Genomic DNA, 27,895 nt, shown 5'->3' with positions numbered 1-27,895 from the left:
CAATAAAATATATTAAAAAAAAAAAAAAAAAAGACAGAGAACAGCCTAAGCTGGTGTGGCTCAGTAGACAGAGCGTCGGCCTGTGGACTGAAGGGTCCTGGGTTCGATTCCCGGTCAGAACACATGCCCAGGTTTCAGGCTCCATCCCCAGTAGGAGACGTGCAGGAGGCAACTGATCCATGATTCTCATCATTTATGTTTCTATCTCTCCCTCTCCCTTCCTCTCTGAAACCAATAAAAACATATTTAAAAAAATAGACAGTGAACATAACCCATACATGTTGGGTGTTCTGGCTGCTCCACCGACCGGCTCCCTACCGCTCCCTCCCTCTCCTCAGGCCTCCCTCGTCCCCAAGACAGCGATCACTACGCTGTGCCCATGAGCAGCCCCACAGTGGCCTCTCGAGCTGGAGTGACAGGGAAGAACCGCACATCTCCGAAGCGAGAAACGGTGAGCGTCGCAAGGAAAGCACACTGGCGCCGAGGTGGCCGTGAGCTGGGCTTCTGGCAGCGAACAGCCAGCTGTGCAGGCAGAGGGGACGGGCTCGCGGGCATGAAGGGGAGAAGTGAAGCGGCCACCACTGCTGCGGGGCAGAGGACCACGCCAGCCCCAGCTCTCCCCGCCCCAAGCCCAGCCCAGGGCCAGGCCGCGCTCTCCTCACGGCTGTGGAGGCTGAGAGGCGAGGAGGCTGCAGGGAGAAGGTGCCGCTGGCAGGGCTGGGCCGAGGGTTAAGGAAAGAAGCCGCCTCCATACAGAGAGCAGGCGGAGCAGCTGCGGCAGGTCGCCCAGGAGACCCGCTAGGAGCGCATGAAGCAGATTCCACTGCAGATGAAACAGCCTCACATGGAAGATGCCACCTGTGACCTTCATAGCTCGAGAGGTCAATGCTGGAATTCAAAGGCCAAAGGACTGGCTGACCTGGCGAGGGCTCACGCAGCTGTGACTTGGCGTTGAAGCCGATGCCCACCTACCTACCATCTGCAGCCCAGGGCCCTCGGGCTCCCTCTCACCAGGCAGGACACACTGAGGACAGCTCTCCAGTCTGCCCCCACCCGGTTAGAAGCACTCAAAGCCCCTCTTGGGGCCTCCTGCCCAGGAGATTCCTCTCAAAGGCCCCCACTCCCCGACGCACACCTGGCCACCCGGCTCGGAGGGAGTCCCAGGAGATGCGGCTGCCCTCCTGCCCGCGAACGTCCAACCTGCCGCCCGCGAGTCAGGAGTGGTTCTACTCTCAGGACTCTTATTATCTAAGAAATACGGTTTGTAAGACTCCAGCCCGGCGGGTCTGGGCAAGGCCCAGGGAAAGCCTTCTGGAAGGACTCACCATTCCAGTAAGAACATGTGCAAGGGAGCGGGCAGGTCCCAGCGCGAGGGGCTCGGAAAGAGGCCGCTACAGCCCCCCAGGATGACCGCGAGGGGTCAAGACCTCAGTGAGAAGTGACAGCAGCTGTGACGGGACAGTAGGGGAGACCCAGAATCAGGGGCTCAGAAAGAGGCTGCTCCCAGCCCCCCAGGATGACCGCGAGGGGTAGTCAGTGAGAAGTGACGGCAGCTGTGGGGGGACAGTGGGGGAGACCCAGAGTCAGAAGTGGAGCCAGAGCCCGGACTGACCGCTGCCTCGCACCACGGAACGGAGGAGGAGCTGCTCACGGGGGAGCCCAGGGGTTGCCAGCGGAGACGGCGAAGACGGTCAGGACGACCGTGAGGCCTCAGGGTGCTCCTTCTGCTGTTAATCAAACAGTGTGAGGATCTCGGGGTTGATTCAAACTTTGAAAAACAGGTCAACTGATGAGGCAAACTTCACTGTCGTCTTAAGAAATTGCCACGGAGTCAGCTGCCAGCCCACCGAGGTGAGACCCTCCCCCCGCAAGACCACGACTCCCTGAAGCCTCCGACGAGGGTTAGCGTTTTGGGAGAGAAAGCGATGTCGTTAGGGCATGCACGGTCCTTTAGACCAGCGGTTCTCAACCTGTGGGTCACGACCCCTTTGGGGGTCAAATGACCCTTTCACAGGGGTCGCCTAAGACCATCCTGCATATCAGATATTTACATGACGATTCATAACAGTAGCAACATGACAGTTATGAAGTAGCAATGAAAATTATTTTATGGTCAGGCCACAACATGAGGGACTGTATTTAAAGGGCCAGAAGGTTGAGAACCACTGCCTTAGACATGCTCACACTCAGGAGCCTAGGGCACAGGGTAAACGCCCTTCACGCCCAGGCTCCCTCTGCCGCGCTGGCTGCTGTGCTGTGGTGTCTGCAACCGAACCCACAGGATCTCCGAGGCCCCAGTTCCCCTCTCATTACCAAGTCACATCCATTCTATGGACACACCGCACTTCATCCCAGTTAGTTTATCATGAGAAGAATAAAGACTACAGGAAGACTCTCATCCCCTACCAATGCCCCCGCCGCGTCTCCATCACCCCTTCCGCCCAGGCCAGTGGTTGGCAAACTGGTTAGTCAACAGAGCCAAATATCAACAGTACAGCGATTGAAATTTCTTTTGAGAGCCAACTTTTTAAAACTTAAACTATATAGGTAGGTACATTGCTATTAACTTAATTAGGGTCCTCCTAAGGCTTAGGAAGAGCCACACTCAAGGGGCCAAAGAGCCGCATGTGGCTCGTGAGCTGCGGTTTGCCGACCACGGGCCTAGGAGCACGCATGCGCTCTAAAGGGTGAGCCCTCTACTCAAACCCGAGTCCCAACCCTCTCACCCAAGTGAGCCATCAACCGGCAAGTGTTTCTCTCCTGCACCAGCAATTCCCTCCACGGGTTTCCAATCACAGAGACGGTCAGTTCACCCCCCTCCTAGATGTGAGAACTGAACCTCCCTCGCCTGCTTCTCCCTTCAGCAACCGCCCTCTCCGTCCCCATATACAGACCTCAGAAGCCCAGACCCGCCTCGCCTCTTCCTCTGGGCGCCCTGGCCTCTCCATAATGGGGCTCTGGGGCCAGCACGCCAGGGAAACCCCCTTAAGGTCGCCCAGACTCCTCCCGCTCAACCCGCTGTCCCGTCACCCTTTGGCCCAACAGCTGAGCTCCCTCCGACCCGGGGGCTCTCTGCTTGGCCCCTGCCCCCTGCCCCCTGCCCCCCGCCGAGCCCGTGTCCTGCAGGTTCGGCGCAGGTGCGGGAGCGCCACCTCCACCCCAGCTCTGCCTCGGAGCGGTGACGTGGCCAGGCCCCTCGCTCTGCAGCCTCGGCTTCCCCGTCTATAGAGGGGGACCGCAGGGCTACCGCACACGGTAAGGCTCTCAGGCTGAGGGACACAGCTCCTCGCGCGGCCGCGGCAGGTACGGACCGAGCGCTCAGTGGCTCCAACTGCGCACAGCGCTGGACTCCCTCCCCGGCCGCCACCAGCCCCGCAGGCGGCCCTGCAGCCAGGGCTGTGCTGGCCACACTGGATTACGGGGGTTCCTCACCATGTGCCCGGGCACCCGGCACTGGAACCTGCTACCCTCAGACACCCACTGCTCCCCCATTCCTGCCCCTCCCGGAGGGGCACCAACACCCTACCAGCTCCTCAGCCAGGAACCCTGGTGACTCCTCTCTCGCCCCTGTATTTAAGTTATGAGCAATTGTACGGCCCCATCTTCAAAATAAATTCAGACCCAACACCCACCGCCTCACTGCGCCCCTGTGAGTCTCCACCTCGACTACAGCGTCCACACTGGTCTCCTCTCCGCGCTTTCCACCTCGCCGGCCTGTTTTCCATTAACAGCCACGGGAACCCTTAAATGCCGAAGGGGTGACCCTGTTCAAACCCCGGCTTCCCCTCACACCCGCAGCCAGGTCCTCGGCCCCTTTTCTAAACTCGGCGCCCCCCCCCCCCCCCAAGCCTCACTGCCGCTGTGGCCCCTCAGACAAGCCGAGCGCCTTCTCCATCAGGCCCTCTGCTGCTTCTCTACCCGAAACCCTCCCCGTGTTCAGCAGGCTCGTCCCTCTATCGCGTCCCCACATCCCTCCTCACCCACCGTGTAAAACAGCGTCCCACCGACGGCTCCCTGCTGCCCTCTCCTCACATCGTCATCTCCAGGTGAAGGGACTGACGGACTGGTCACCCACGTCTCCCCGGGACCACGGCTCCAGGAGACAGGCCGTGGCTGGCCCACGACAGGTGGTGACAGGTACGCACTGAGTGTGCCATGGACAGGGGTGGAGGCAACGAGAAGGCCTCGCCCAGGGCAGCAAGGCCCCCCACAGCCCCGCAAGGCCCCCCACAGCCCTGCAAGGCCTGGACCGGGAAAGGCTGCGTGCTCCTCACAGCCCCTGGGCTGGCCTGGCGGCAGCGCCCCATTCTGAGTTGATCCAACAGAATGACACGTGGCATTTCGCACGAACCTAACACAGAATTGCCCGCTCTCCCCCGAGGCCCGGAGATCCGGGTCAGGCTGTGGGCTCATCCGTGCCCTTCACTCCGCACTTCAGAAGTCGGAAACAGTACAACCCATGTGTCGCCTTCTCTGCCTGGATTTACCAATTAATACGTTTAAGGCATATTTGACTCCCAGGCATTTCTATAGAAGGCACAGACAGAAAAATAAGGAGCTAAATTTTAAAGAATTAAAGCACATTTTAGATTATATGAGATTATTGTTTAGATTGTCCTTAGAATGTTAAATTTAAGAGAAATTTGAGTTTTCTATAATTATAATGCAGTATACTGAGATCTATTTTTAGCATAAGGTACACTATTGATTAAAATCTAATGCATGAGAAGCAGAATGTCAAAGAGAAATCCAAGACTATTCTCACTTTAAAATGACTCGGGTTTTGTAAGAAATAATGTGCGACAGGTTTTGTCTGCTCATTCCCCTGTGCTCACTGCGCTGCTTTCTGGAATCCCACTGCAGTAATCGCTACTTACGATGATCAGCAAAGCATCACCGCTCTGACTTCAATGGAAGAGCTGTGCCACCAGAACGAAGAAGCTTGACGTATACAGTGAACCCACCCCTGGATGGCTGTTTTCACTGTCGGCGGGCAAAACAAATCTTACCTGAAGTTCTTCACGGCAACAGCCGTCTAACAAAGCAGCCAGCCCCCGATCCCCCCCCCCCAACCCCCCCCCCGCCCCCGCGCCCAGGCCTGCTCCAGAGGTGAGCGTGGGCACACAGGTTTGCACAGGACCCCTCCCCCGGGTTTGTCCTGTTTGAAGGGCTTCCCCTCACGAGAAAAGGCAGTGTGTTCGTGCATAAACCCGTGTCCACGCCAGTGCCTGCTGTGGAACAAGTGCTGTCAATGGCCTGTGAGGACGGCGACACCGAGTGGACAGCCCTGTGATGAGCAAGGGGAGCTGTCCCACATGTCACACCGATGGGGCAGGACGCACACCGAAAGCTCCCCAAGGGGAAGCGCCTTTCTCGGGTCACCCACGGCCTTCTGTTGGTGCCAATCCAGCACCTGGTAGGGCCTCTACCTGACACATTAATAGAACCAAACATCACAGCAAAATTCACAAGAAAAACTAGTAAAATGCAAAAATTACATTTAGAAAATTCCATGTTATCATTAAAAAAACGTTCTGGCCACGTCTTCATTTCCTTTAAGTTATTCTCACTAGTACATTCGTGCTTTAATGTTCTGGTTCAAATGTTAAAAATTAGTAACTATAAGAAAATTCTGGGCACAGAAATCTAAGTAAAATCACTACAAATCAAATACCAATTTTAAAGTTAGCTACGGAAGTCAGTGATAAAATTATTAACTTTTAGGCAGTTTTAATAGCTATAATAGACTAGAGGCCCGATGCATGAAGATTCATGCAAGAATGGGCCTTCTTTCCCCTGGCTGCTGGCACTGCCTTTGCTCCGGCCTGGACTGGCTGCGTATGCAAATTAACCTGCCATCTTTGTTGGGTTAATTTGCATAGTCACACCTGATTGGCTGGTGGGTGTCATGAAAGTACGGTCCATTTGCATCTTTCTCTTTTATTAGTGTAGACTAGAGGCCCGGTGCACAAAAATTTGTGCATTCGGGGGGGGGGGGGGAGGTGTCCCTCAGCCTGGCCTGTGCCCTCTCGCAGTCTGGGACCCCTCAGGGGATGACCACCTGCTGGCTTAGGCCCATGGGATTGGGCCTAAGATGGCAATCAGACATCCCTCTGGCAGCCCGGCAGCCTTCGGGGGATGTCTACTTGCCAGCGGGGAGCAGGACTAAACTGCAGCTGGACATCCTTAGCGCTGCTGAGGAGGGAGGAGAGGCTCCCACCACCACCGCTGTACTGGCAGCTATCAGCCTGGCTTGTGGCTGAGCAGAGCCTCTCCCATGTGAGAGCGCCCTGACCACCAGAGGGCAGCTTCTGCATTGAGCGTCTGCGCCCTGGTGGTCAGTGTGTGTCATAGTGATCAGTCATTCCCAGTCCTTCTGCTGTTAGGGTCAGTTTGCATATTACCCGTATACTATATAGGATAGAGGCCTGGTGCATGGGTGGGGGCCAGCTGGCTTGCCCTGAAGGGTGTCCTGGATCAGGGTGGGGGTCCTGCTTGGGTAGCTGGCCAGCCTGGATGAGGGGATGATGGCTGTTTGCAGCTGGTCACACCCCCTTCAGGGTGGGGGTCCCCACTGGGGCGCCTGGCCAGTCTGGGTGAGGGGCTGAGGGCTGTTTTCAGGCTGGTGGGTGACTGAAGCTCCCAGCCTCTCCTTTTTTCTTTTTATCCTGGGATTTATTTACCTTCTGTAGCTGTCACTGGAGCTGAGAGCCAGCTCCAGCTCTGAGGCCACAGCTGGCTGAAAGCAGGTATCTGGGTTTGTTTAGATTCTATAATTGAAACTCTGTTGCCATCACCAGCCGCTCTAAGCTCTGAGGCCGTGCTGGCTGAAAGCAGGTACCTGGGGTTTGTTTAGGTTCTATAATTGCAACACTGTTGCATCTGGAGCTCAGATCTGGGCTGAGGCAGGCGGGGAACCTTGGCTTCCTCCATCACTGGAGCAAGCAAAGCTCATGTTCGCTTCAGCTGCCTGGCTGCCGGCCGCCATCTTGGCTGGCAATTAATTTGCATATCTCGCTGATTAGCCAATGGGAAGGGTAGCGAAGTTACGGTTAATTACCATGTTTCTCTATTATTAGATAGGATTGCAATAAAGCAAACACAGCTGTTTAAGTATAACAATTTGCAAACCAATTCTGTCCACGTAATTCCTTCAAGTGTCCAAATGGGAAAATATCAACCCCTGTGCTCAATGTGGCCACGCGAGAGCATGAGACCGCAAGCCTGCCCACATCGGGCCCTGGGCTGCGCCCACCCAGCTCTGCCTTCTGCTTTAAGTCTTTGGTAACAAAATGATGGGTGAGTAGGAAGCAGTCCCACAAATACCCAGTTCTTAATGTGTCAATGCCACCACCACCCACAGCAGGGCAACAAAGCTGGGGAGACTCTGTATATTCATCATTAAATGCATGTGGCAGGAAAAGAGGCTTTAATTTTCCACCAAAGGAACGAGTCCACCTTAGAGTAATTTTTCCTTGAAAAGACATTTTACATATATTGGTAACAGTAGAGATATATAACACAAACTTTTTTTGCATGTTTTTTATTGTTTGGAACATTACAGGAACCCAAATTTCACATTTACAGTGAACTTTTTAATAAAAATATGCTGTACACAACATTATAGATACATGTTACACAAAAGTAAACATTGACACTTACACAGTAAAGAGAATGAACTCACTGCCATCATCCTTCACATTCCTCTAACTGGCCAGGACCACTAGGCTTAGCCTCAGCTCTCACTGAACCAGCTGTTCACTAGCTGCCATGAACCGTGAGGACTAAGAATGAATTTAAGTTAGTCATAATGAATTATTACATTACTGTGTACCAAATACTTCTATATTTTCAGATTGCCAGTTACCAAAACATTCAGACTCTTAAAAGATGGAGGTTCAGTTCTCCACCATGCGGCCTTGTGGGCAACCCCCCTCCGCCCCCCACCCAAGCAGGCAGCCATGGTCCCAAACTAACACCATGTGTAAGTCTGATGGTCAGAAATCCTTCAAGCCAAACCACCCATAAAGCACCACTGCCTCTCGCCAGGGAATCAGGCCCACCGCAGACTGGGGGAGACCTGTTGACCATCTGCCTGGCCCCTGCTACTTACAACTACTGCTGCTCTATTTCAGAAATTAAGACCCTGGTTAGTTAAGTCTCTCAATGATACATTCACCATCACTGTAAAATGACTTGAGCGTCATTACTGGGAAGAATACAAGTTATCAGGCTGTGCTACTACCAACACACACACTTTCTCAGGGAGCCAGCGGCCGGAACGGCAACACTGTGCGTGGGAACCTGCCGTCTGACCCAGTTCACCGAAAACCACCTGCGGCAACCAAGTAAGACACATGCCCATCCCCTAAAACAGCAGTTCTCAACCTGTGGGTCACTACCCCTTTGGCAGTCGAACGACCCTTTCACAGGGGTCGCCGAAGACCGTCCTGCATATCAGATGTTTACATTACGATTCATAACAGTAGCAACATGACAGGTACGAAGTAGCAACGAAAATAATGTTATGGTTGGGTCACAACATGAGGAGCTGTATTGAAAGGGCCAGAAGGTTGAGAACCACTGCCCTAAAAAGTGTGTCCACTTTGCCACACATGCAGCAGGTACACGAGTCACAGGTAAAGGAAAGGACTTTAGGGCGGCAGAGCAGCGCCCCGTGAGGGTTCGCAGTATTGCCCATGCCACCCCCGATGTTAGTGGTTTTGCGTACATTCGTCGCCCCCGACGTCATCCCAACACGCGGCTTGTCGTCTTTATTCTCCTTTCCCACGCAGGACTGCAGTGAGCGTCACGTGACTTATTCCTAGGATTAATTTTCTGGCACAGCACCTACTTCTTTCCATTCTCATGAAAGGACAGGAGGGCACAGAGGAGCGTGCAGCACCTAGGGCCCAGCCGTCCACCATCAGGCAAAGACCAGCCGTGCCCGTCGCTGCCCCTTGGGCGCCCGCAGACCCTGCCTGTCTCTAGCACCGGGCGGCGTGGGTGAGTCTCCCCTTCCCTGAACAGACACTACAAGCCCCGTTTCTCTGGAAGGTCACACTCAGGGGACGTCTTTTGGAGCCTCCCAATTGCAGGGACATGGGAGGCTTTCCTTCTGACCGAAACGGCATTTTAGGAAAAACTACTTATTTTAACAAGTTTTCATTTTTATGTCAAATTTTAACCTTTCCAGATTTGGAATCGTCTTCAATTTCTAAACTGTGTTTGAAAAGTCATAACGATCACATGGGTAAAGTGCAAAGAGCAGGGCCCTGGAGACAGGCCACCCCCTGCTGATGCGACCAACGTCCCTTCTCTCAGAGCGTCCGTCCCAGTGGGGATGCTGGGGGGCGGGGGGGCGGGGGGGGGGGGTAGGGTGGTGGTGGTGGTGGTGGTGGGGAATGAACAGATGGACATCCAAATAGGTATGAATGGTAACAATAAACGCTAAGAAATTTATTTTTCTAGCGATGCTTAGCTTACTAATTTTATTTTTCAAGCGCACCGAACTTTTGATCCGTGTTTTATCTCACATGTAGAATGCAGAGTTTAAATGACACATTTTAGTAGCGGTAAGAAATAAAGGGCAGAATCTTTTTTTTTTTTAATCCTCACCCAAGGGTATTTTTCCGTTGATTTTTAGGGAGAGTGGAAGAGAGAAGGAAAGACAGAAATATCGACGTGAGAGAAGCCTGCAATTGAGGTATATGCTCTTCACTGGAATCGAACCCGGTACCCTTTGGTCCACATTCTGATGCTCTTTCCTCTGAGCCAAACCACCAGGGCAAGAGCAGAATCTTGAAGACCTAAAGGTTAGGCCAGAGGCAGGCTCCTTATGCTTCCAGGGCACTGGAAAGTGGTGGGTGTCAGACTGGGAAAGAATGGGATCCTCTCGCTCAGTCAGTAACTTTAAGCCCAGAAGAGAAGCATGAGTGCACACATGCTTCTGTAAATGGCCTCCGGGCCCAGCATCCATGGGCACGAGACTAGAACATTTCATTTCATGCAGAATCACAGCAGGATAGGGGGTGGGAGAAAGGGGTTGATCAGCAAAGTCTATCCAACTCAGATTCTGTGATTCTTATGAACCATCTTATTACAAATATGAAAACAAAACAAACAAAACATAACAAAACTGAGATGCACAGATGATAATTTCCCAGCTGCCAGTCCAGCGTTCCTTCTATTACATGACTTCCAGGGCACAGGCCTCTTGAGCAATCTCCTCATTAAACAAATCATTTGCCATCATTGTGATGACTACCGCTACAGTATTTGTGACCAATTTTAATCCCACATCCTCTCTTACTATTTATTACTGAGTCTGTGTGCTAATGGAAATAAAAGTCAAGTTTATTATCAGCCAAAACTCAGTCTTGGAGAGGCCAGAAGACAGCAAGCCATTTAAAAAGAAACGGATTTTAATGATAAATGAGTACAGGTACCAAGTGCAAGTTCCCAACAGTCCTGAAAGGTGTAGGTCAGAGTAGAAGTCCTGCAACGCCACCCGTCCCGCAGCCCCACCGCCAGAGGGCCAGTGCGCCCTTCCTAAAGGCGAGATGGACGCACACATGCGGACACACCCCTCCCCTCCGAGAACACAGGGCTCGCGGGCTGGACCCGGAGGACGGAGTGGCCGCTCACTGGGAGAGTCGGGGTTAATTATACTGGGCAGCAGTGTATTCATTAGAAGGTGGTCAGTCTGACAAGGACACGATGTATCCATTTGTGACTCAAGCAAGCCAGGCCAAGGCCTCCCAGCTGTGCACAGTGTCACCCTCTTCCTTAGCCACGGGGTCCCGTTGTTAGCTGAGCACAGAGAACTTAGTAGGAGGGGACGGAGGGGCCTGCCACGCGGGCAGCAAAGCCACTTTACTGGCACGGATCGAAGACCATGTTCTTTGCTAGCCCACAAAGAGTGATACCAAGTCCAGGGTTTTTAAAGATATAAAGACTGGTCCACACAGGGAAAAAACCTGCGCTGTCAAAGAAATGTTCTCTCTTATAAAGCTAGGACACCTGGCGTTATGCCAATCTTGGACTTTTACCAAGTCCTCGTCCCAGAGATCAATCACTTTACGATACCAAAGAAAGATGTGCAGCCCCGAACGTTCATTCAAGATAGACAGACAAAATTCCACCACGGAGGCTGTCTCCAGACGACTCTCGGTAAAGACCAAGAGCACACATTCATTTAAGAGGGAGATCTTCCTCAAAGCAAACAGCAGCCTCAGAGAAGATTTTACCGAAATTACCAGTTTAAGAAAAACACTCAAAAAAACAACTTGGGAGAGGAATAAAAACGGATGATAGAAAAAGGCACTTACCCAGAAGTGAGACAGGCTGGGTGACCGGAGGGGTGGGCAGACTCGTGGGCGCGGCAGGCGGCGCGGCAGAGCCGTACATTTTCACACCATCACCAGACTCGGCGTTTCCTCTAGCCCCAGACACCACTGTTGGAATGGGATTTCCAATAGGTAAGTCTTTGGTGGGGTCTTCGCTTTTACCAGCGATAGTAGCTAAGGGATATAATCACATCGACATGTGACGCTGAGCAACTAATTCTCTCCCGGCCACGTCTACACCTAGTACTGACCCATCTCCCTCCGCTCCCGACTCCAAGGAGAACTGGACACAAAGGAAACGTGCTTACAGTTTGGGATGCTCATTGGTGGAGTGTGAGGAGGAGGAATGGACACGGGTGGAGTTATAGGAGGTGGGGGTCCGGGAGGAAGAAAACCTAGAATGAGAAAAATAGTCACTTTTGCTCCATCACTTCATCTCACACTCACGAACAATGTCTTCTCAAACAACCTGGTGTACCTGGCGGTAAATGCATTGGGTTGAATCCTGGGCGTAAAAAGGGTGGAGGCGGCGGCGGCGGAGGAACGCCAGGACCGAAGCCCGGCGGCGGAATTCCCAGAGGCGGCGTGAAAGCGGGCGGCTGGAGAGCACCAACCACAGGAGGCCCTGGCTGATGTGGGGGGACCTGGAGAAGAAGGAAGAAAGATGAAGCCACCCATCCAGCCACCCCCCTCCCACACAGCGAGCAGACAAAGCAAATGCCCCGTTGGAAAAACAGACGTTTCCAAACTGGTTCTTATTACGCGAGTAAATTAGAAAACAGATGGTAATCTGTACCCGCCCCAAACGACAGAAGCCCAGTGAGCTCTGCTTTATGACAGCAGATCCACACTGTGCCTCCCAGCGCCGGCTGTGGCCCGACAGAAGGTGCCCTGCTGAAACGATGTCCCATGATCCGCCAGTACGTCTGAGAACGTAACCTACGAAAAGCTCCCCCACCGATTCCACAGTGATGGGATCTCAGTCAAACCGCGGGGCCGGCTCTGGGACCGGAGCAAGCGGACCCTCTCTAGACCTCAGATTATTTATCTGTAAAATGGGAAAGTGCCAACCTCAATCCTCATGGGGATTGAAGAGTTAATGCATGTTAAGTGCTAGTGCCTGGCACTTAATAAACACCCAACAAATAAATATTTGCTGTTGTTTTTTTTAAAAAAAGTATGAACAATTTTAAGAAATGAGTCGAGTTTCTTATATGAATGCTGACATACTTGAATCTTACTTACAACCTACACTGAAGGGCATGTCTAACAGGCGACCACAGAGTGCCCACTTAGGAAGTCCACTTGTGAACTATCACAGCTGAAGAGGCCAGGAACCCCACTCTGTGTTAGTGCGGATTCACCCGGGGGACTGACGGTAAGAAACAGAGGAAGGAAGGTACTGAAAGACGAGAAAAATCTAGTGGATCATATGGAAACCGGGGTCAGCTATTTACAATTTAAACCAAAGGTTTTCTGTGGAGATTCGGTAACAGAAAACCTGCGAGTGTTGAACGCGCCTCGTTTAGCCCTCACCCGCTCTGACGGAGGAAGGCCAAGGCCAGGAGAGGGCACCTGCACATTCAGACAGGGAAGGGGTGCTTGGGGATCGGCGATCTGCTCAAGGTCAATAGAGCTGGGACTCAAGCTCTCATCTACCAGAACCAGCCCTTTCTCTGAAGTAACAGGACAGCAGACTCTCTAAGACTAACCTTCATGTTAAATGGCACTCAATTTATTTAAAAAAAAAAATCATGACCGCACCACCCAAACCGAAGATTTACAAACATCTTTCCCTCGAAACAGCTGCTTGTCGGGTATGAATCCAGCTCCCTCAGAGCCTAAGTCCATGAAGAACAAAGATCCGATATGAAAATAAAGTGAGAGTAAAAAGAATAGAAGAAACGAACGGGTTTGCACCTCAGATCTGACACAGTGACAGCGAACCTTTTGAGCTCGGCGTGTCAGCATTTTGAAAAACCCCAACTTAACTCTGGTGCCGTGTCACATATAGAAATTTTTTTGATATTTGCAACCATAGTAAAACAAAGGTTTATATTTTTGATATTTATTTTATATATTTAAATGCCATTTAACAAAGAAAAATCAACCAAAAAAAATGAGTTCGCGTATCACCTCTGACACATGTGTCATAGGTTCGCCATCACTGCCCTAGTGTAAGGTATCTGTAATCTAGGCAGATGGAAGGCAATATGAACGCATTCTAGTTTCATTAACATTATTTAAAAATGTGCTAAAGAGCTTATAAGCAACAGGTTGGACACATCAAAATATGACAAGTAACCCACATTTATACCTCAGGTCTCTATGAATGCAGACATACATCTACGTAAGATCTGGAGGGTTTATTTCAGAAACGTGCAAGTCGAAAGAACGCCCCGCCCCTCTCACCTGTGGAGGAGGTACTGTGATAGGTGCGGGGACGGGAATAGGAGGGACGGGCACCGGCAAAGGCTTGGGTATGGGTGACACTGGTTCTGCGTGTGAGCTTTCTGCCCCTCCATTCTGAGCAACTTCATTCTCATGCTTCTTGGTAATTCCTTTCCACTCTACGGGAGTTAAAGAAATTTAACAATAGCAGCTTACCATGTTAAGTTAAAACTTTAAATCCAGAAGGGATTTTTGAAATGTTGATTAAAATAAAAATAAAAACACCCAGTGGTCTATTAAAGAAATGCCCATGCTAACCTTATAAATAGGATTTAAATTAGCAACATGCAAAAAGCCACTGCTCGCTGTGTGCCAGGCCCTTTATACACACTAAGCAATGCAACTCTCACCACCGCCTGGAAGTCGTTCTATTATGATGACGAGTCCCATGTTATGAGGAAAACAAAGACAATCTGTCCCAGGCCTGTACCTCAATAAGCGGCAGAGACGCCTAGCCTAGGTTCTTGTTTGGACAAAGGATCGGGGAGGGAGGAGCCTCCCAGAATGCCAGGCACACAGCAGACCCTGGGCCCTGTTGCCTCCGACACGGCTGTGTGTGTAAGTGAAGCACCATGCACCGTGCAGGGAGGAGGGGCTGGGAGCAGTCGTCCAGCACCAACTCCTCCCGTGGCTCCAGCCACAGCTCCTGCTTACACTCCCCCCAGCAGCCCTTTCCCCGGCCACGCCACCCTATGCCCCTCCCGCATCAGTTCCCGGACCCTCTCCAGGTCATGCCCAGAGCCGCTGCCACTTTCCCCCTGCAATCCCAGCCTGGCATCTCTCATAGACCTGACCACACACAACTGCACCTCCTTGCCATACACAACTACTTCCCACGACTTTTCTGGACATTCACACATTTTCAAAGAAATTACTACAAAGCACTGGATTACAGCACAGTGTCGACGACGACCAGGTTAGGGCTCATTGGGTCTGTCTGACCCAGGATCAGTCATTGTTTACTTTGGATCTGCATCTCTCCACTTACTATAAGTTGCAGAAGAGCAAAGACCACATCTATCTTAGTCACCGTGCCCTTGGTTTATCACGGAGAGAATGGCACACGTGGTACTTGAAAAATCTCAAAAAAATGCTTCATCATGGAAAGAAGCATCTGTCGCACACACCGCACGCCTGGATTTTACATACACCAGCACCGCGTTACCTGGGTTAAGCGTGTCACTGTCCAACATGCCTCCTTCACAAAAGCCCTCCAGCTCCTCAGGCTTCACTTTGTCCCAAGGAACGTAGGTCACACCCAGCTCCACGTCCCAGTACTGCTTGTAGTCCGCCTTGATGCCTTTGTTTAAGGCCCAGGCGATCTGTTCACCACGAATTCAATATGGAGAGAAAGGGACACAGGGAACGCTGTGAGGTTCGAGAGTTCAGTTCCCCCCATTCTACTGCCCCGTTCTACTTGGGCAGCAGGGGCATCTGGCCTCGCTGTCCTGGGCCTTATCTGCCACCAGGAAAGTGGTGCCCACTTGTCTCCCGCTGTCTTAGGATGGAAATGTAACTGGCACCTCCTCCTTACCAACTTCCTCCATCACCCACCAAGCCAGTCAGCATAAGACTTAGAGAAAAGACAAAAGTTAATCAGGGCAACTGCCAACTCCCCTGGACAACCCAGCACACGGGACCCACTCTCGGAAGCCAGGGACTTGGGATGATCCAGCGTTAGACAAAGCCACTCTGTGGCCAATTCCAGGGCAGTGCTATGACACCAAGGAAGCACTGCCTGTGCCCCCGCAGGGAAGAATACCCATTTATCTTTATCTTTTTTTCTATCTTTGTTGAAGACTTTTCACAGTTAATTCTAAGAAAAATGACAAACTTTACATCCAAAAATTTTTAAATAACAAGATAAAATATTTTACTAAATATTATATTTTAGCCAGCCAGTATGGTTCAGTGGTTGAGTGTCAACCTATGAACCAGGAGATCATGGTTAGATTCCCAGTCAGGGCACATGCCTGGATTGTGGGCTCCATCCCCAGTGTGGGGCATGCAGGGGGCAGCCCATCAAGGATTCTCTCTCATCATTGATGTTCCTATCTCTCTAGCCTTCTCTATTCCTCTCTGAAATAAAAATATATTTAAAAAATAAAAATAAATAAATATTATATTTAAGGCACTAATACCTTGAAGGCTTGCTCTATCTACGTTTTAAAAAATTAAAAATTCTACCATGAATCTAACATTTAAAATTTGGTAACCTTAACAGATAACTTTTTTTAAAAGATGCATATGAAATATGCTTCTGTCCAATATTACAGTTTAAGACAACGGAGTCTCAGGTAGAACACGGTACCTTTATGGACTTCTGGTTCACTTTGTAGTTCCCTCGGCTCAGCTTCTGCAGGGCGCGGTAGGCGTCTTGCCTGTGCACCATAACGATGTAGGCACAGCCTCTGGGAGGAATCATCTGCTCCAGGAGATTTCCGTGTGAGAAAATACGGGCACAACATCAAAGAACAACAAGATACAAGTCACCAGTTCCCACAGCCCAGCCAGACCCATCTCCCCGGTCACGCCAGCGCTCCGTCACCGGAGAGTAAACACCTTGTCAACTGGCAATGTACGTTTGGTCTCAATTGCCAGTTATTAAGGAGCCTACAGTCCCCTAAGCTTTATTACATAAAGACTTTTCTAGAAAAAGGTTTTAAACGTGGTTATTAAAAGATACATGATTAAAAGCAGAGAATGCTAAACACGAACTCAGAACCCCTAAACTCTAGCCACATTGTCTACAAAACCTGGGAAAATGTTAACTGAGGTCCCAATCCTTAATTTTATGAAATGACAATCACATCTGTTCACTGTCATTAAGTAATTTAATAAATACTCACATTAATCGATTCAATTGGACCAAACTCTTCTAAGAGACTGGCAACGTCCTGCTGAGTCGTCCTTTTGTCCAGCTGTCCCACCCAGAGTGTAGTGCTACAAACTGAGAGGAAACTGCCGTCAGAAACACGCACACCTGACAGCGAACCACTGCACCCGACATCAGAAAATCACCACAGAACCAGCATGAGTGACCTCAGGCTTGAGTAGCAAGTCCCATATACTAGTACGTTTAAATATTCTAGAAACTGCGGTGCTGCTTCCAGAATTGAAACCAGAATAGTGAACACACACAAGCGTTAAAGCAAACTGCCTCCGTGGGCAGACCTGAGACTTGATCCTAACCCTGAGCCCAGCAGTGCAGTGCTTGCATTCACCATGCGCACCGGCCCTCCACCTGCCGCGCGTGCCCCGGAGTCAGAAGCCTCGCAGCCGCCCAGGCCACCAATGACAACACCAGGTTAGCCCCCGATGCAGCACACACACTATTACCCAGACTTCATGCAATCAGAGATTCAGGGAGCAATGCAAGATAATGCCGTCTGTAATAGGAAATCTTCAGAAAGTAAGAGGGGATTAGTGATTCTAGTGGAAAAGGTAAATAAAACCTTCCCACTGTGCATGAGGTTGGCTAGAATTTGTATTTCCCACACTCCTCACTGCTGCTTTACAGCTGGCTTAACGAAAAAGCAAATCCAAGAGTATACAGTCAGCTAATGAGACAGGATAAAGCAGTGTTTTGCTAACAATCAGGAGACACTTTAAATCCACGACGTGAAGAAGTCACGCAGAAGCCTGACTGCAAAGGGGAACGTACCGCTCGCGGTCTCGGGCTTGACGGGAGGAAGGCCTTTCTGCCGGCGCTCTCGCTCTTTCTCTCGGTCCCGTCTTTCTTGGGATCGGGAGCGAGGAGAATGGCGGCGTCTGTCTCGGGACCGAGATCGAGAGCGTCGATGCCGAGACCGTCGAGATCTAGAACCAGATCGAGAGCGCCTCCTTTTTGGTGACCTAGTATTTTCAGGAGGAAGAATGGACAGCACACGAAGAAAAAGTTTTAAGCAGGTAAGCACGTGTTAATTTGAAGAAATAAAAATATAAAGCAGGTAATTTAATGTGTGAATACGTAAGAAACCGATAGCAGGGAAAGAGTCTATTGAAATGACTGAAAGAAGAAGGCTGGCAGCTTATGGAAGTGCTCTCACCGTCGAGGCCTCCAGCGCTGCACTAACTACATGCCTGCAGTCACAGCTGTTACCTGCCTTCTCAGCCGCCCTCTTCGCTGCGGCAATTACAATGCCGTGTAAACGATCTGTACACAGGCGTCCCAGCAACTCCCAGGGAACAAATGTGGGTGAGACCACTGACCTCAGAACGGTGTGCAGGTACTTCTGCTCCAACTCACACACAGGCACACAAATACACCAAGTGCTATCTATTCACCCAACTGGGAACCAATCCAACTCTATGCCTCCTAAGACACATAGAATTGGAAAAACATTTTCCATAAATTACCTGGATGCTGACCTAGATCTCGACTTTCTGTTATCAGACATATGCCGCTTCACCTCTTGGATACAAGGCTGTTCTACTTTCATTTCCTTTAAAAACAAAACAAACAGCTATCATTAAATGAGAAAAGGAAAATTATAAATAAGGCACAGGACGAAACCTAAAAACATTCCATTCCAGTCTCCTGACCTGAAGCAGTCCCCTTTGGGTTACTTGAGACCCAGTTGCCTTCAGTGTAAGAACCTTTACATTGTTTATGAGGCTAGAGGACACACTCTCCTTTCGGAAATGGCTTCGTGCAGGTGACACACTGTTCCAATAGGCCATCCTGAGGTACCTGTTAAGCTTTCTATCCTCTATCCCAATCCTCAATTACGCCCATTTTACAGGTGAGAAACGTGGGGCACAGGGAGGCAAATGTGTGTCCAAGGTCAATCTTTCTTCACATTCAAAACTGCAGATGACAAGCCAATAGGCAGGAACCAGAACATCAGTCCCGGCACCGAAGGTCCTCAGTGGCGGGAAGGGAGCTTTTACCTGCTGGGCTTTCTGTGCGAGCGGCTCACTGGGGGCCGGGAAGGGGGCCTGGAACGGCTGCTGCACGGGGGCAGCGGGAGGAAGCACAGGCGGAGCCAGGGCGGGGAACGCAGGCGGGGGCAGAAGGCTGAACCCCGGCATCTGTCCATTAGGAGGAAGTGGAACCTTGGGTTTGAAAGAAAGGGTATGCGTAGATTTTAAATAACAACTACCAAAAACCAATTTTAAAGCCCCGAATTTAATATGAAACTAAAATACTTTCAAATAAATTTTTATCAAGGAAAAATAATAATGACACACAACAGTAATTAGCAAATTCCACAAATCATCATTACTCAAAGAACTGTTACACATCCAAGTATATGTGCAGGTTAAAAATCCCACGGCTCATTTTAAAAATTATAAACACACAGGTTTGGGGTTTACATATTTAAAGATATAACTTCATTTATTGTGAGGAAACCATGTGACAGACTGAACTTAAAACCAGAGATTCTCTGATTTTTGGAAGAGGCTAGAAGCACTGGCGTGCAGGTTCATTCTCTAAGGAGACGTCCATCTCACATGCCTACTTTTAGGATTTCAAATATAACAACGAGAGTAAACCACAACTTAACATATTTCTGCATGTGTCATTCCAATGTCAATACAATTACAAATATAATTATGTCACAAAATAAGTATTCTTTCTAAATTATTTATAAACTTTCAGTAACTGTTAAAACATTTGGAAATAAGTTCATAGGTTTTCTTCATATTTTAAATAGGCTTATCAAATACTTTTCAAACTTCATCAAGTCATTAAAATATCGATATCAACTTCCTATTACCAAATGTGTAAAATGGACTGAGAGTGATGTGAGTAAGATGAGTAGAGTCGGGACAGATTTCTCAGAGCCTCGCCTAAACTCAGGCCATCAGGTGTTACTCCCAGGACTAGCTGTACCGCAGAATCACTGCACAATGAAAACCAGTCTCTATATTCACTGTAGCACTGGAGGGCCAGGATTTGCACTTTTAAAAAAATGTTTTATTGACTTTAGAGAGAGGAGGATAGAAACAGCGATGAGAGACACATCTCGATTGGCTATCTCCTAAACACCCCCTGGGGTCGAGCCCACAACCTGGGCATGGGTCCTGACTAGGAATCGAACCGGTGACCTCTGGGTGCATGGATCAATGCTTAACCACCGAGCGCACCATCCGAGCAGCATTTGCATTTTTTAAAATGCCCCTCCCTGCCCCCATTTACTGAAATGCATAATCAAGCCTAAGAAACTCTGAATTCGAGGATTTACTAAAATAAATCCAATGAACAAATCTCTACCCATTGCCTGCGATTCCCGTGCGCTCTGCTCCTTCCAGTGCAGCCCTCCGGCCCACACCTGCCTGCCGAGCCGAAGGCCTCGGAAGCATCTCCTCGCACACTGAGCAGGCTCCTCGCGGGAGAGAGCGCTGCCGCTAACAGGCCAGCTCCCGGACACAGGCCAGGGCCTGCTGCTCCCTAAACTACTTTACAGCAATGCTGGCTATCAAGTTAGGAGCATGAAAGATTTGGCATCCTTGTTTTAATTAAAGCAAAAAGCAACTCAAATCAGTTATGTGCTCAGCAGTGTTTACTGCAGTTGTGGTGCTACTTATCCAATCATGCCGCTGAATGGGGGTCTGTGAAGTGCAGCCCGCAGGCTGGAATGAGCATCTGTAGACAAAACTCAGCTGCAAGAAACACACCTGTACCTGATGGTGCACTGGGTCCTGTTGCATTGCCATCATCGGCGGCTGAAACGGATCCATATTTTGATGTTGGGGATATGCTGGTTGCTGCATGCCATCTCCAGGATACCCACTGAAAAAGCATGAGTGATCCTTTTACCCAGTCCAAAACACACGCCTCACTTATACAGAAATATAAAGAATGTTCTCCAGGAATCATTGATAATCAACAATTTACTGAATCGTCTATTTGCCTACATACTAACTAATACACTGAGCACCATTCCCAACATAAAAGCCATTATTTTGGGTACATTTTTTAGGATCCCTTCCTCATGTGGGAGAAAACCCAAAATATCATTTTTTAAAAAGACAAGAACTGTATATGGAAAACGATCTTGCCACTCCATGTTCCTATCCTGTGCTGGTGAACACACTGACTCCACGCGCACTGAGCGACGGAGACTCACAAGGGCGCCTGCGGTGGAGACACGGCGGGCACAGCAGCAGCGGGCGGGGCCGGGGCAGCAGCAGGTGCGGCAGCAGCAGAGGTGGTGCTGGCAGCAGCGGCAGCAGCATCTTCTTTCTTCGATTCTTCCACAGCTTCTGGCTCATCGTCATAATCAAATCGATCAAGTAGCTTCTGCAACAGGGATGTTGGTTTTCCACTTTAAAATTCCGACAGCATTCAGTGCACAAAAACTTTATAAAAACAACAGATGTTCCCACCACCTCTAATCCTACCGCACTGTCACGTACAATCTCATTTTCCCGCGTGCTCCTAGGAGCTGGTTCACAGACAAACCATTTTTACACAAATGCCATTTGAAAAAGACAGCTTTTGTTCTGTTTTCTTCCCTAATTATAAAGGCGGTGGTTTCTTTCTGACCATCGTCTATATGCTTACTTTATTAATTTAGCAAGTTAAGTATTCTACTGAAATAGTCATGTTTCTAGACAAAAAACTTTTGGAACTTTGCATACATGACAATGGTGTCCATTTCAGCAGGCTTCAGAATGTACAAAATCCAAGATTGTCTCACCCAATTGCGATAAATGCCCACAGAAAAATGCCCAAGGCTGCCCGCTGACGAATATGTTCATATGAAAAGAGAAAGTGACGGCACAGACAGGGCTGACGGAGAAGTCTCACCACCTGCACACTAGCCTCTTTCTCAGAGCTTCCCGGCTCCCTTCAGATGACCAGGCATGTCCATGAGAAAAGGGACAAACGGACAAGGCACTCTACCAGACCACATGTCCAGAAGAGCCATGGAAGCTACCATCACATTTGCTCAGAAAGGAAGGAAGTTGTGCAATACACACCCGCTACTGTTTTGGTAGATTGCACACACTTCACCATCACGAGAGCATGCAATGTAGACAGATTTTCTTCTTTTTACAAACAAGAAAACTAAAGCTCAGGACAGTGAGAAATATAACCAGGATGGTACAGTCAGTGAATGCACTCAGGAGGCAGACACGGTCTTTTTGACTTCAAAGCCCCAGTCTCTGGCGTCCAATGAGCAATCTCCTCTCTTAAGCTGGGTCCATTCTGTTCATGGATTTCCAACCTCAAATTCCTAAATCTGTGGGGCTCTGTGATAGTTCGGCTAGAACTTTACTCAACAGAAGATTTCTGAATGAGGAAGGGACAACACATGTTTCTTTCTAATTCTAGGCCATGAGATTTAAGGTTCTTACTGTAACTGAGTGATCCAACATGACCCAGGCATCTTGCTGTTTCACACATTAGCTTATTTAGCCCTTGCAGCAATCAAATAGAGGCGCTACCATCACTGTTTCACAGTGGTGCACACGGAATATCTAAGTAACTCAACATCAGAATAAAGCCAAATTTAAAACTCAGATCTAAACTGCCTACAAAAAAACAAAACCTATGATCTCTAAAGTTTATCACATATAAATGTGCATTTAAAGTCTTAAGGTCTATACCTATTGCTTTGGGAAAGATTTGAAACAATTAAAAAAAGGACAATAATATCTATCCAAAAATACATTTTTGTTGCTTTTTAGGCACCTGAAGATCTATGAATCAGCTGAAATAAACCAACTGTTCAGTTTGACTCGCTAAAGACGGACATTTTTAGCAACAGGAAGAGCAAAGAATTCCTTTTCCCAAACGTGACATAAAAACAACCCACTTCAGGTCAAGCATTAGAGGAACACATCTCACAGGAACAAGGTGGGGAGCCACTATCACTGCCTTTACGCAGCTTGTTCCTGGAGTCCTAGCCACCAGTGCATTACAAAAGGGGAAAGAAACAGGCAGAGATGTAGCAGGGGAAAAGTAAAAAAAGCAGCTACCTACAGAAGCAGAGAACCAACTATAAAATTAGGTGTTTAATACCATGACCATTTTACAGGATAAAATAAAAATCGATAGCTTTTGCACTATGTCATCATTAACCAAATGAAATGTTATGTAACAGTAAACCTGAAAAATACCTAAGAATAAATAAAACAAATGTACTGAACACATACAAAAAAAAGACATTGTAGTATATGGAGACTGTGTAAAAAACTATCAGTACTTCTTAAATTAACCCATAAACTCATGAATTCTAAAACTTATGCCAAGTTCACCTGGAAAAGTATGCTGAGCTGGTTAACTATGTGTCAACTTGGCTGGGTTATGGTGTCCAGCTGTTCGGTCAAATATTACCCTAGGCCAGCGGTTCTCAACCTGTGGGTCGCGACCCCTTTGGCGGTTGAACGACCTTTCACAGGGGTCGCCTAAGACCATCCTGCATATCAGATATTTACATTACGATTCGTAACAGTAGCAACATGACAGTTATGAAGTAGCAACGAAAATAATTTTATGGTTGGGTCACAACATGAGGAACTGTATTTAAAGGGCCAGAAGGTTGAGAACCACTGGTCTAGAGATAAGCATAGAGATAAATGAGAATTTAGTCTCAGATAAAAACAGTGAGGGAAAATTAGTTCTTTCTAAAACTATACAGATTTAACTATCTTGAACCATATTCTAAAGTAGGTTCCAAAAGAACCAAAGAGACAAATGTAAAAAACAAAAATATAAAACCACTAGAAGAAAATATAAAATTAAAAAAAAATACAGGTGGGAAGGTTTCCTAATCAAAACACAAAGTAGAAATTGAGTAAAACCACAAAATGGAAGCATTTACACTCACATGTACAGGGAAGGAGTTCTGAAAGCACACACAGATCTGCTCAGAGAGAAGCGGTTGGAGCGTGCTGTATTATTCGTGTTCTCCCCTCCCACAGTGGAGGCCTTCTGCACTCGCGCATTTTATCCAACCTGCTTCTGACCAGTGGTCATTCACAGATTCCCAAGACAGAGCACAGCCCTGGCCGGCAGCTCACTGGTGAGCGCCATCCCGCCGCACCAAGGCTGCAGGTTCATCCCGGTCAGGGCACATGCAAGAGCCAACCAATGAGTGCACACATAAGGAGCACAGCAGCGGGTGTTTCTCTTTCCCCCTTCCTCTCTATAAAATAAAATCCATAAAAATCAATCAATCACCAAGACACAATGACAACCAGTGTGTACTGCAGAGTCTTAATTTGAACTACCAGCACATTTTACATAAGATATAATGAAACTTATTATATCTTAAAATTAGAATGCTGGAAAGAAATGAGAAATCTCACAGATGAGTAAAAGTTATCATTGATTTCTAGGGCCTTCAAACTTGTGCTTTTTGTAGTGAAACCTGTAGAGTGACATAGAATGTTACACAGCCTTAAACCCACAAAAAGGAAGAGATGAGACGACCGGAGTGGAGTGGCCCGGGCTAACATTTCAACCCGAAGCTCGGAGCCATGCTGATTCAACACACCTGAGCCCTGAGCGCGGCCCTGAAGACGGCAAGGCCAGCAGAGCCTGAGGACACCGCACAACCCACACCCTCGTGCGGACATTGTAACTAGGGTTGTTAACAGCAAAACCCGGAAGCAGAGTAAATGCCTACTGAAAGGGGGACAGCTGAACAGCGATGTGTCCAGGTCATGGACGGGGGCTAACAAGCGAAAAGGCAGACCTAAATCTATCCACCTTCACGGCACCAACACAAAGATGAGCTAAGATGATTAAGACCAAAGCGAGTGAGCTGAAAGGCACCTGTCCCCAACAAGGAAACTCTGAAAGAGGCGCAGCAGAAGGTTCCAGTCGTCACGCCACGCCACGCACGGGCTTAACGGTACACGCTCTGTTCACTTTCCTTTACACTGTCCACTTTCACTTTTCATCCTTTATTTCTTTATTTACGGAAAAACTTTGCGATGAGTCTATATAAATTTGTAACCAGAATTAAAACACTGTTTTGATGTTGTGGGGGAATACCTGAAAGCACAAATAATAAAACCAACAAGCCACAGAGACGCTAGAGAAGGGCCAACTCCAACATCACAAGCGAGTGACATGCACACGGGTGGTGTGGTGAGAAGCGTACCTTGTCAAACGCCGTGGCCTTCTGCTCAGGCGGTGCTGCCGGAGTTGTCGTTAACTGAGCTGTGATGGCCTGAACCTGAGCCATCACAGCATTGTCAATGGCGGGAGACTGTGGTTTTGGAGGCTGCTGGAAAGTCTGAAGGATCTGCTGAAGCTTAAAGAATGACAAAACCGATAAACCACCTCTCCAAGTGTAATCATTGTATCAAAGACATTTTACTACAAAAGCTTAAAGGTGACTCAAAATAGCATAGGCACAGAGTAAACTAGAAAAAAGAGTCAACACTTTAATACTGTTAGGTTTGCTGTGAATGAATATAGCAAGGATACAATCTGTGTTGCTTAAAGTTAAAAATGGATGTTGACAACCCCACTGGTAGAAAATAATGGTCAAAAAGAAGAGGAAAGACACTGAATTGTGAGCAAGGTAAATATATGGTTTTGGAAAATGTAAACATCATCTCCGATTCAAGTAACTTGAAACCAGCCTGCAACGTTAGACCTGTGAGCAGCACCGGCCGCTGGGCGTCCTGCGGCTCGTTCTCCTCCAAGGGCACTGCCGCTCTGTGGCCCAGCTCACTCTCCACACCCCACCCCGCGCTGTCCGTCCAGCCAGGCCTTCCTAGCTGGAGAGCACCACTTCCTCCCTCGAATGTGCTCATTGTCCGGAAGAGAGACAAGGACCCGCACCAGTGCCCACGGCAAACACTCCCGCTCCGGCCGCTTACCTGCTGCCCTTGGGTCGTCTGGAACAGCTGGGCCACAGCAGCAAAAGCGTCTGAACTGGGCAGCTGCTGGACGGATGGCACAGAGTTTGTAGTGACCAGTGGGGGTTCAGAAGAAACTTTAACTGGAGGAGGCGGCGAACCTAAGAAAGAAGAAGTCACGAAGGACTAAGAACACTTTAACCTGCCAATTTTTTTTTACACTCCGTTAAGCTTCTTCCCCAAAACAGCGTCCGTTCAGTTTAACACAGAGAAAAACAGAGACTGCGCGGCTAGAGTCGATGCTGGAACAAGTGCGGGAAGGGCCTCACCTTCATTACGAATAATTATGGGAAGAAGCCATCCCTCCACGATGCGATGCGAGCTCAAGCTTCCTCCCGGGAAAAGTCCCGCAGAGGAAACAGACCCGCTCCGCCTGCAGAGGCCGCCCGCCCACAGCTCAGAGCCGCTCACCTTCATTGTTAGCGACACTGTCGGCCCCCGGGACGGCGCTGCTGCTTCCCGCGGCCATGTCCAGAAGGGGCTGGATAATTTCAATTTTGAAGACTCCATTTTTTTGCCAAAGGTTCAGCACACGGACTATTTTACTCTGTTATGTGTGAGAAAACGTGAATACACAATTAATATTTGCATAAGTAATTTATTACACCTTACCAAAAAAAGAGAGAAATACAATAACCTCATGCCAATTTTTCCATACTAAGGCGTTTCTTTGTGTGTTTTTTTTAAAATATATTTTTATTGATTTCAGAGAGGAAGGGAGGAGAGAGAGAGATAGAAACATCAATGATGACAGAGAATTATTTGGTCGGCTCCCTCCTGCACACCCCACACTGGGGATCGAGCCTGCAACTTGGGCACGTGCCCCTGACCAGAATCAAACCCAGGACCCTTCAATCCGCAGGCCAATGCTTTATCCTCTGAGACAAACTGGCTAGGGCCTAGGAAAATAAAATCTATTGTCAGAATCACAGCCTTATTAAACTAATCAGCCTTTCTTCAGCAGTATAATCTACAATACGAAACAGAGAAGGGAAAAAAGTAAACAAAAGTAATATAACCTACAGAATCAAAAGAAATTGATTATTTAATAGAGAAATGTATTTAAAATTTTCAGGCTTTATTTATGGTTAAAAAGAAACCCCATCCATCACTGACAAAAAAAGTTATAGAACTGAAGAATTTACTTTAGGATGATTGTAACAACTGCGACAGTTAAGAAACTGACCAGTAGTGGACAGGCAAGCAGTTTGTGGACAGGTAAGTATGAAGGACCCGAGAGGTGTTATTTAGGGCGTAACTCTCGTCTCCTACCCAAGGACTGAGGCTCTTCTTTCTGTGTGTACTTTTCCCACAAGAGCACCCTCCAATATACACACAGAACCCACACACTCAGATTCACATGCTGTTTACTGTAAAGGTCTCCATTCTTCACGCCTCGGAAGAGACTCACCAGGGCCCTGCTCCGCCTCCTGGAGTCCCTGTCTGCAGAACCAGCGACGCACGTGCGGAATCGGATGCTGCAGTCTGGCTGCTAACGATACCGCTGATGCTCCCGCACCTCTGTCTGCCAGGCAGAGCCACCCCGCACTGCCCCTTCCTTCTGGAATGCGCAGCCATCTGAGATGAGCCCTGCCTTTCTCTACCACAGAATGTCCTTGTCACTCAACTACAAGTGAATCTTTCCAACAATGTCTTCTTTAAAACACAATGGTCCTCCCGCCCTACCGGTTTGGCTCAGTGGATAGAGCGTCGGCCTGTGGACTGAAGGGTCCCAGGTTCAATTCTGGTCAAAGGCATGTACCTTGGTTGCAGGCACATCCCCAGTAGGAAGTGTGCAGGAGGCAGCTGATCGATGTTTCTAACTCTCTATCCCTCTCCACTCCTCTCTATGAAAAATCAATAAAATATATTTTTAAAAAAACACACACCCAAAAACCCCACAATGGTCCTGCCCAGCCAGTGTGGCTCAGTGGTTGAGTGTCAACCTATGAACCAGAAGGTAGTGGTTCGATTCCAGGTCAGGGCACATGCCCGGGTTGTGGGCTTGAACCCCAGTAGGGGGTGTGTGCAGGAGGCAGCCAATCAATGATTCTCTCTCATCACTGATGTTTTCATCTTTCGCCTTCTCCCTTTCTCGCTGAAATCATTAATATTAAAAAAAAAAAAAACAAGCAAAAACCACAATGGTGCTTTCATATTTCAACAATATGACTTTCCTAAAGAATTTTACAAGAAAGATAAATATGAGAAAAAACTATAGAAAAAACTGGATTTTATTTCAAGTTCAGAGATTACTATGATTT

At 48.7% G+C, this 27,895-nt stretch overlaps 1 protein-coding gene across 4 annotated transcripts in view; it reads right to left on the bottom strand.

The window, feature by feature from the left end:
- The window catches only part of SCAF4 (SR-related CTD associated factor 4), a 51,090-nt gene that overhangs the window by 7,529 nt on the left and 15,666 nt on the right, over positions 1 to 27,895 (bottom strand). The window contains exons 5-19 of one of the 4 annotated variants that reach the window (XM_036347068.1): positions 26,043 to 26,178; positions 25,593 to 25,732; positions 24,866 to 25,012; positions 20,876 to 21,048; positions 20,424 to 20,538; positions 18,693 to 18,857; positions 18,159 to 18,244; positions 17,464 to 17,654; positions 16,649 to 16,749; positions 16,111 to 16,224; positions 14,965 to 15,121; positions 13,761 to 13,918; positions 11,827 to 11,992; positions 11,657 to 11,743; positions 11,331 to 11,522 (exon numbers count right to left, since the gene is read on the bottom strand). In XM_036347068.1, the coding sequence (XP_036202961.1) occupies positions 11,331 to 11,522; positions 11,657 to 11,743; positions 11,827 to 11,992; positions 13,761 to 13,918; positions 14,965 to 15,121; positions 16,111 to 16,224; positions 16,649 to 16,749; positions 17,464 to 17,654; positions 18,159 to 18,244; positions 18,693 to 18,857; positions 20,424 to 20,538; positions 20,876 to 21,048; positions 24,866 to 25,012; positions 25,593 to 25,732; positions 26,043 to 26,178 (2,128 nt within the window). Of the gene's footprint in view, positions 1 to 11,330; positions 11,523 to 11,656; positions 11,744 to 11,826; positions 11,993 to 13,760; positions 13,919 to 14,964; positions 15,122 to 16,110; positions 16,225 to 16,648; positions 16,750 to 17,463; positions 17,655 to 18,158; positions 18,245 to 18,692; positions 18,858 to 20,423; positions 20,539 to 20,875; positions 21,049 to 24,865; positions 25,019 to 25,592; positions 25,733 to 26,042; positions 26,179 to 27,895 lie in introns of all 4 variants that reach the window. The other 3 variants (XM_036347069.1, XM_036347067.1, XM_036347066.1) reach the window with 3 other exon arrangements.

Source organism: Myotis myotis, unplaced genomic scaffold (genome assembly GCF_014108235.1).
Source record: "Myotis myotis isolate mMyoMyo1 unplaced genomic scaffold, mMyoMyo1.p scaffold_m19_p_2, whole genome shotgun sequence".
In the NCBI taxonomy this organism is placed as follows: Eukaryota; Metazoa; Chordata; class Mammalia; order Chiroptera; family Vespertilionidae; genus Myotis; species Myotis myotis.
Note: the sequence above shows the minus strand (reverse complement) of the source record. Positions and strands in the feature narration are given on the sequence as shown.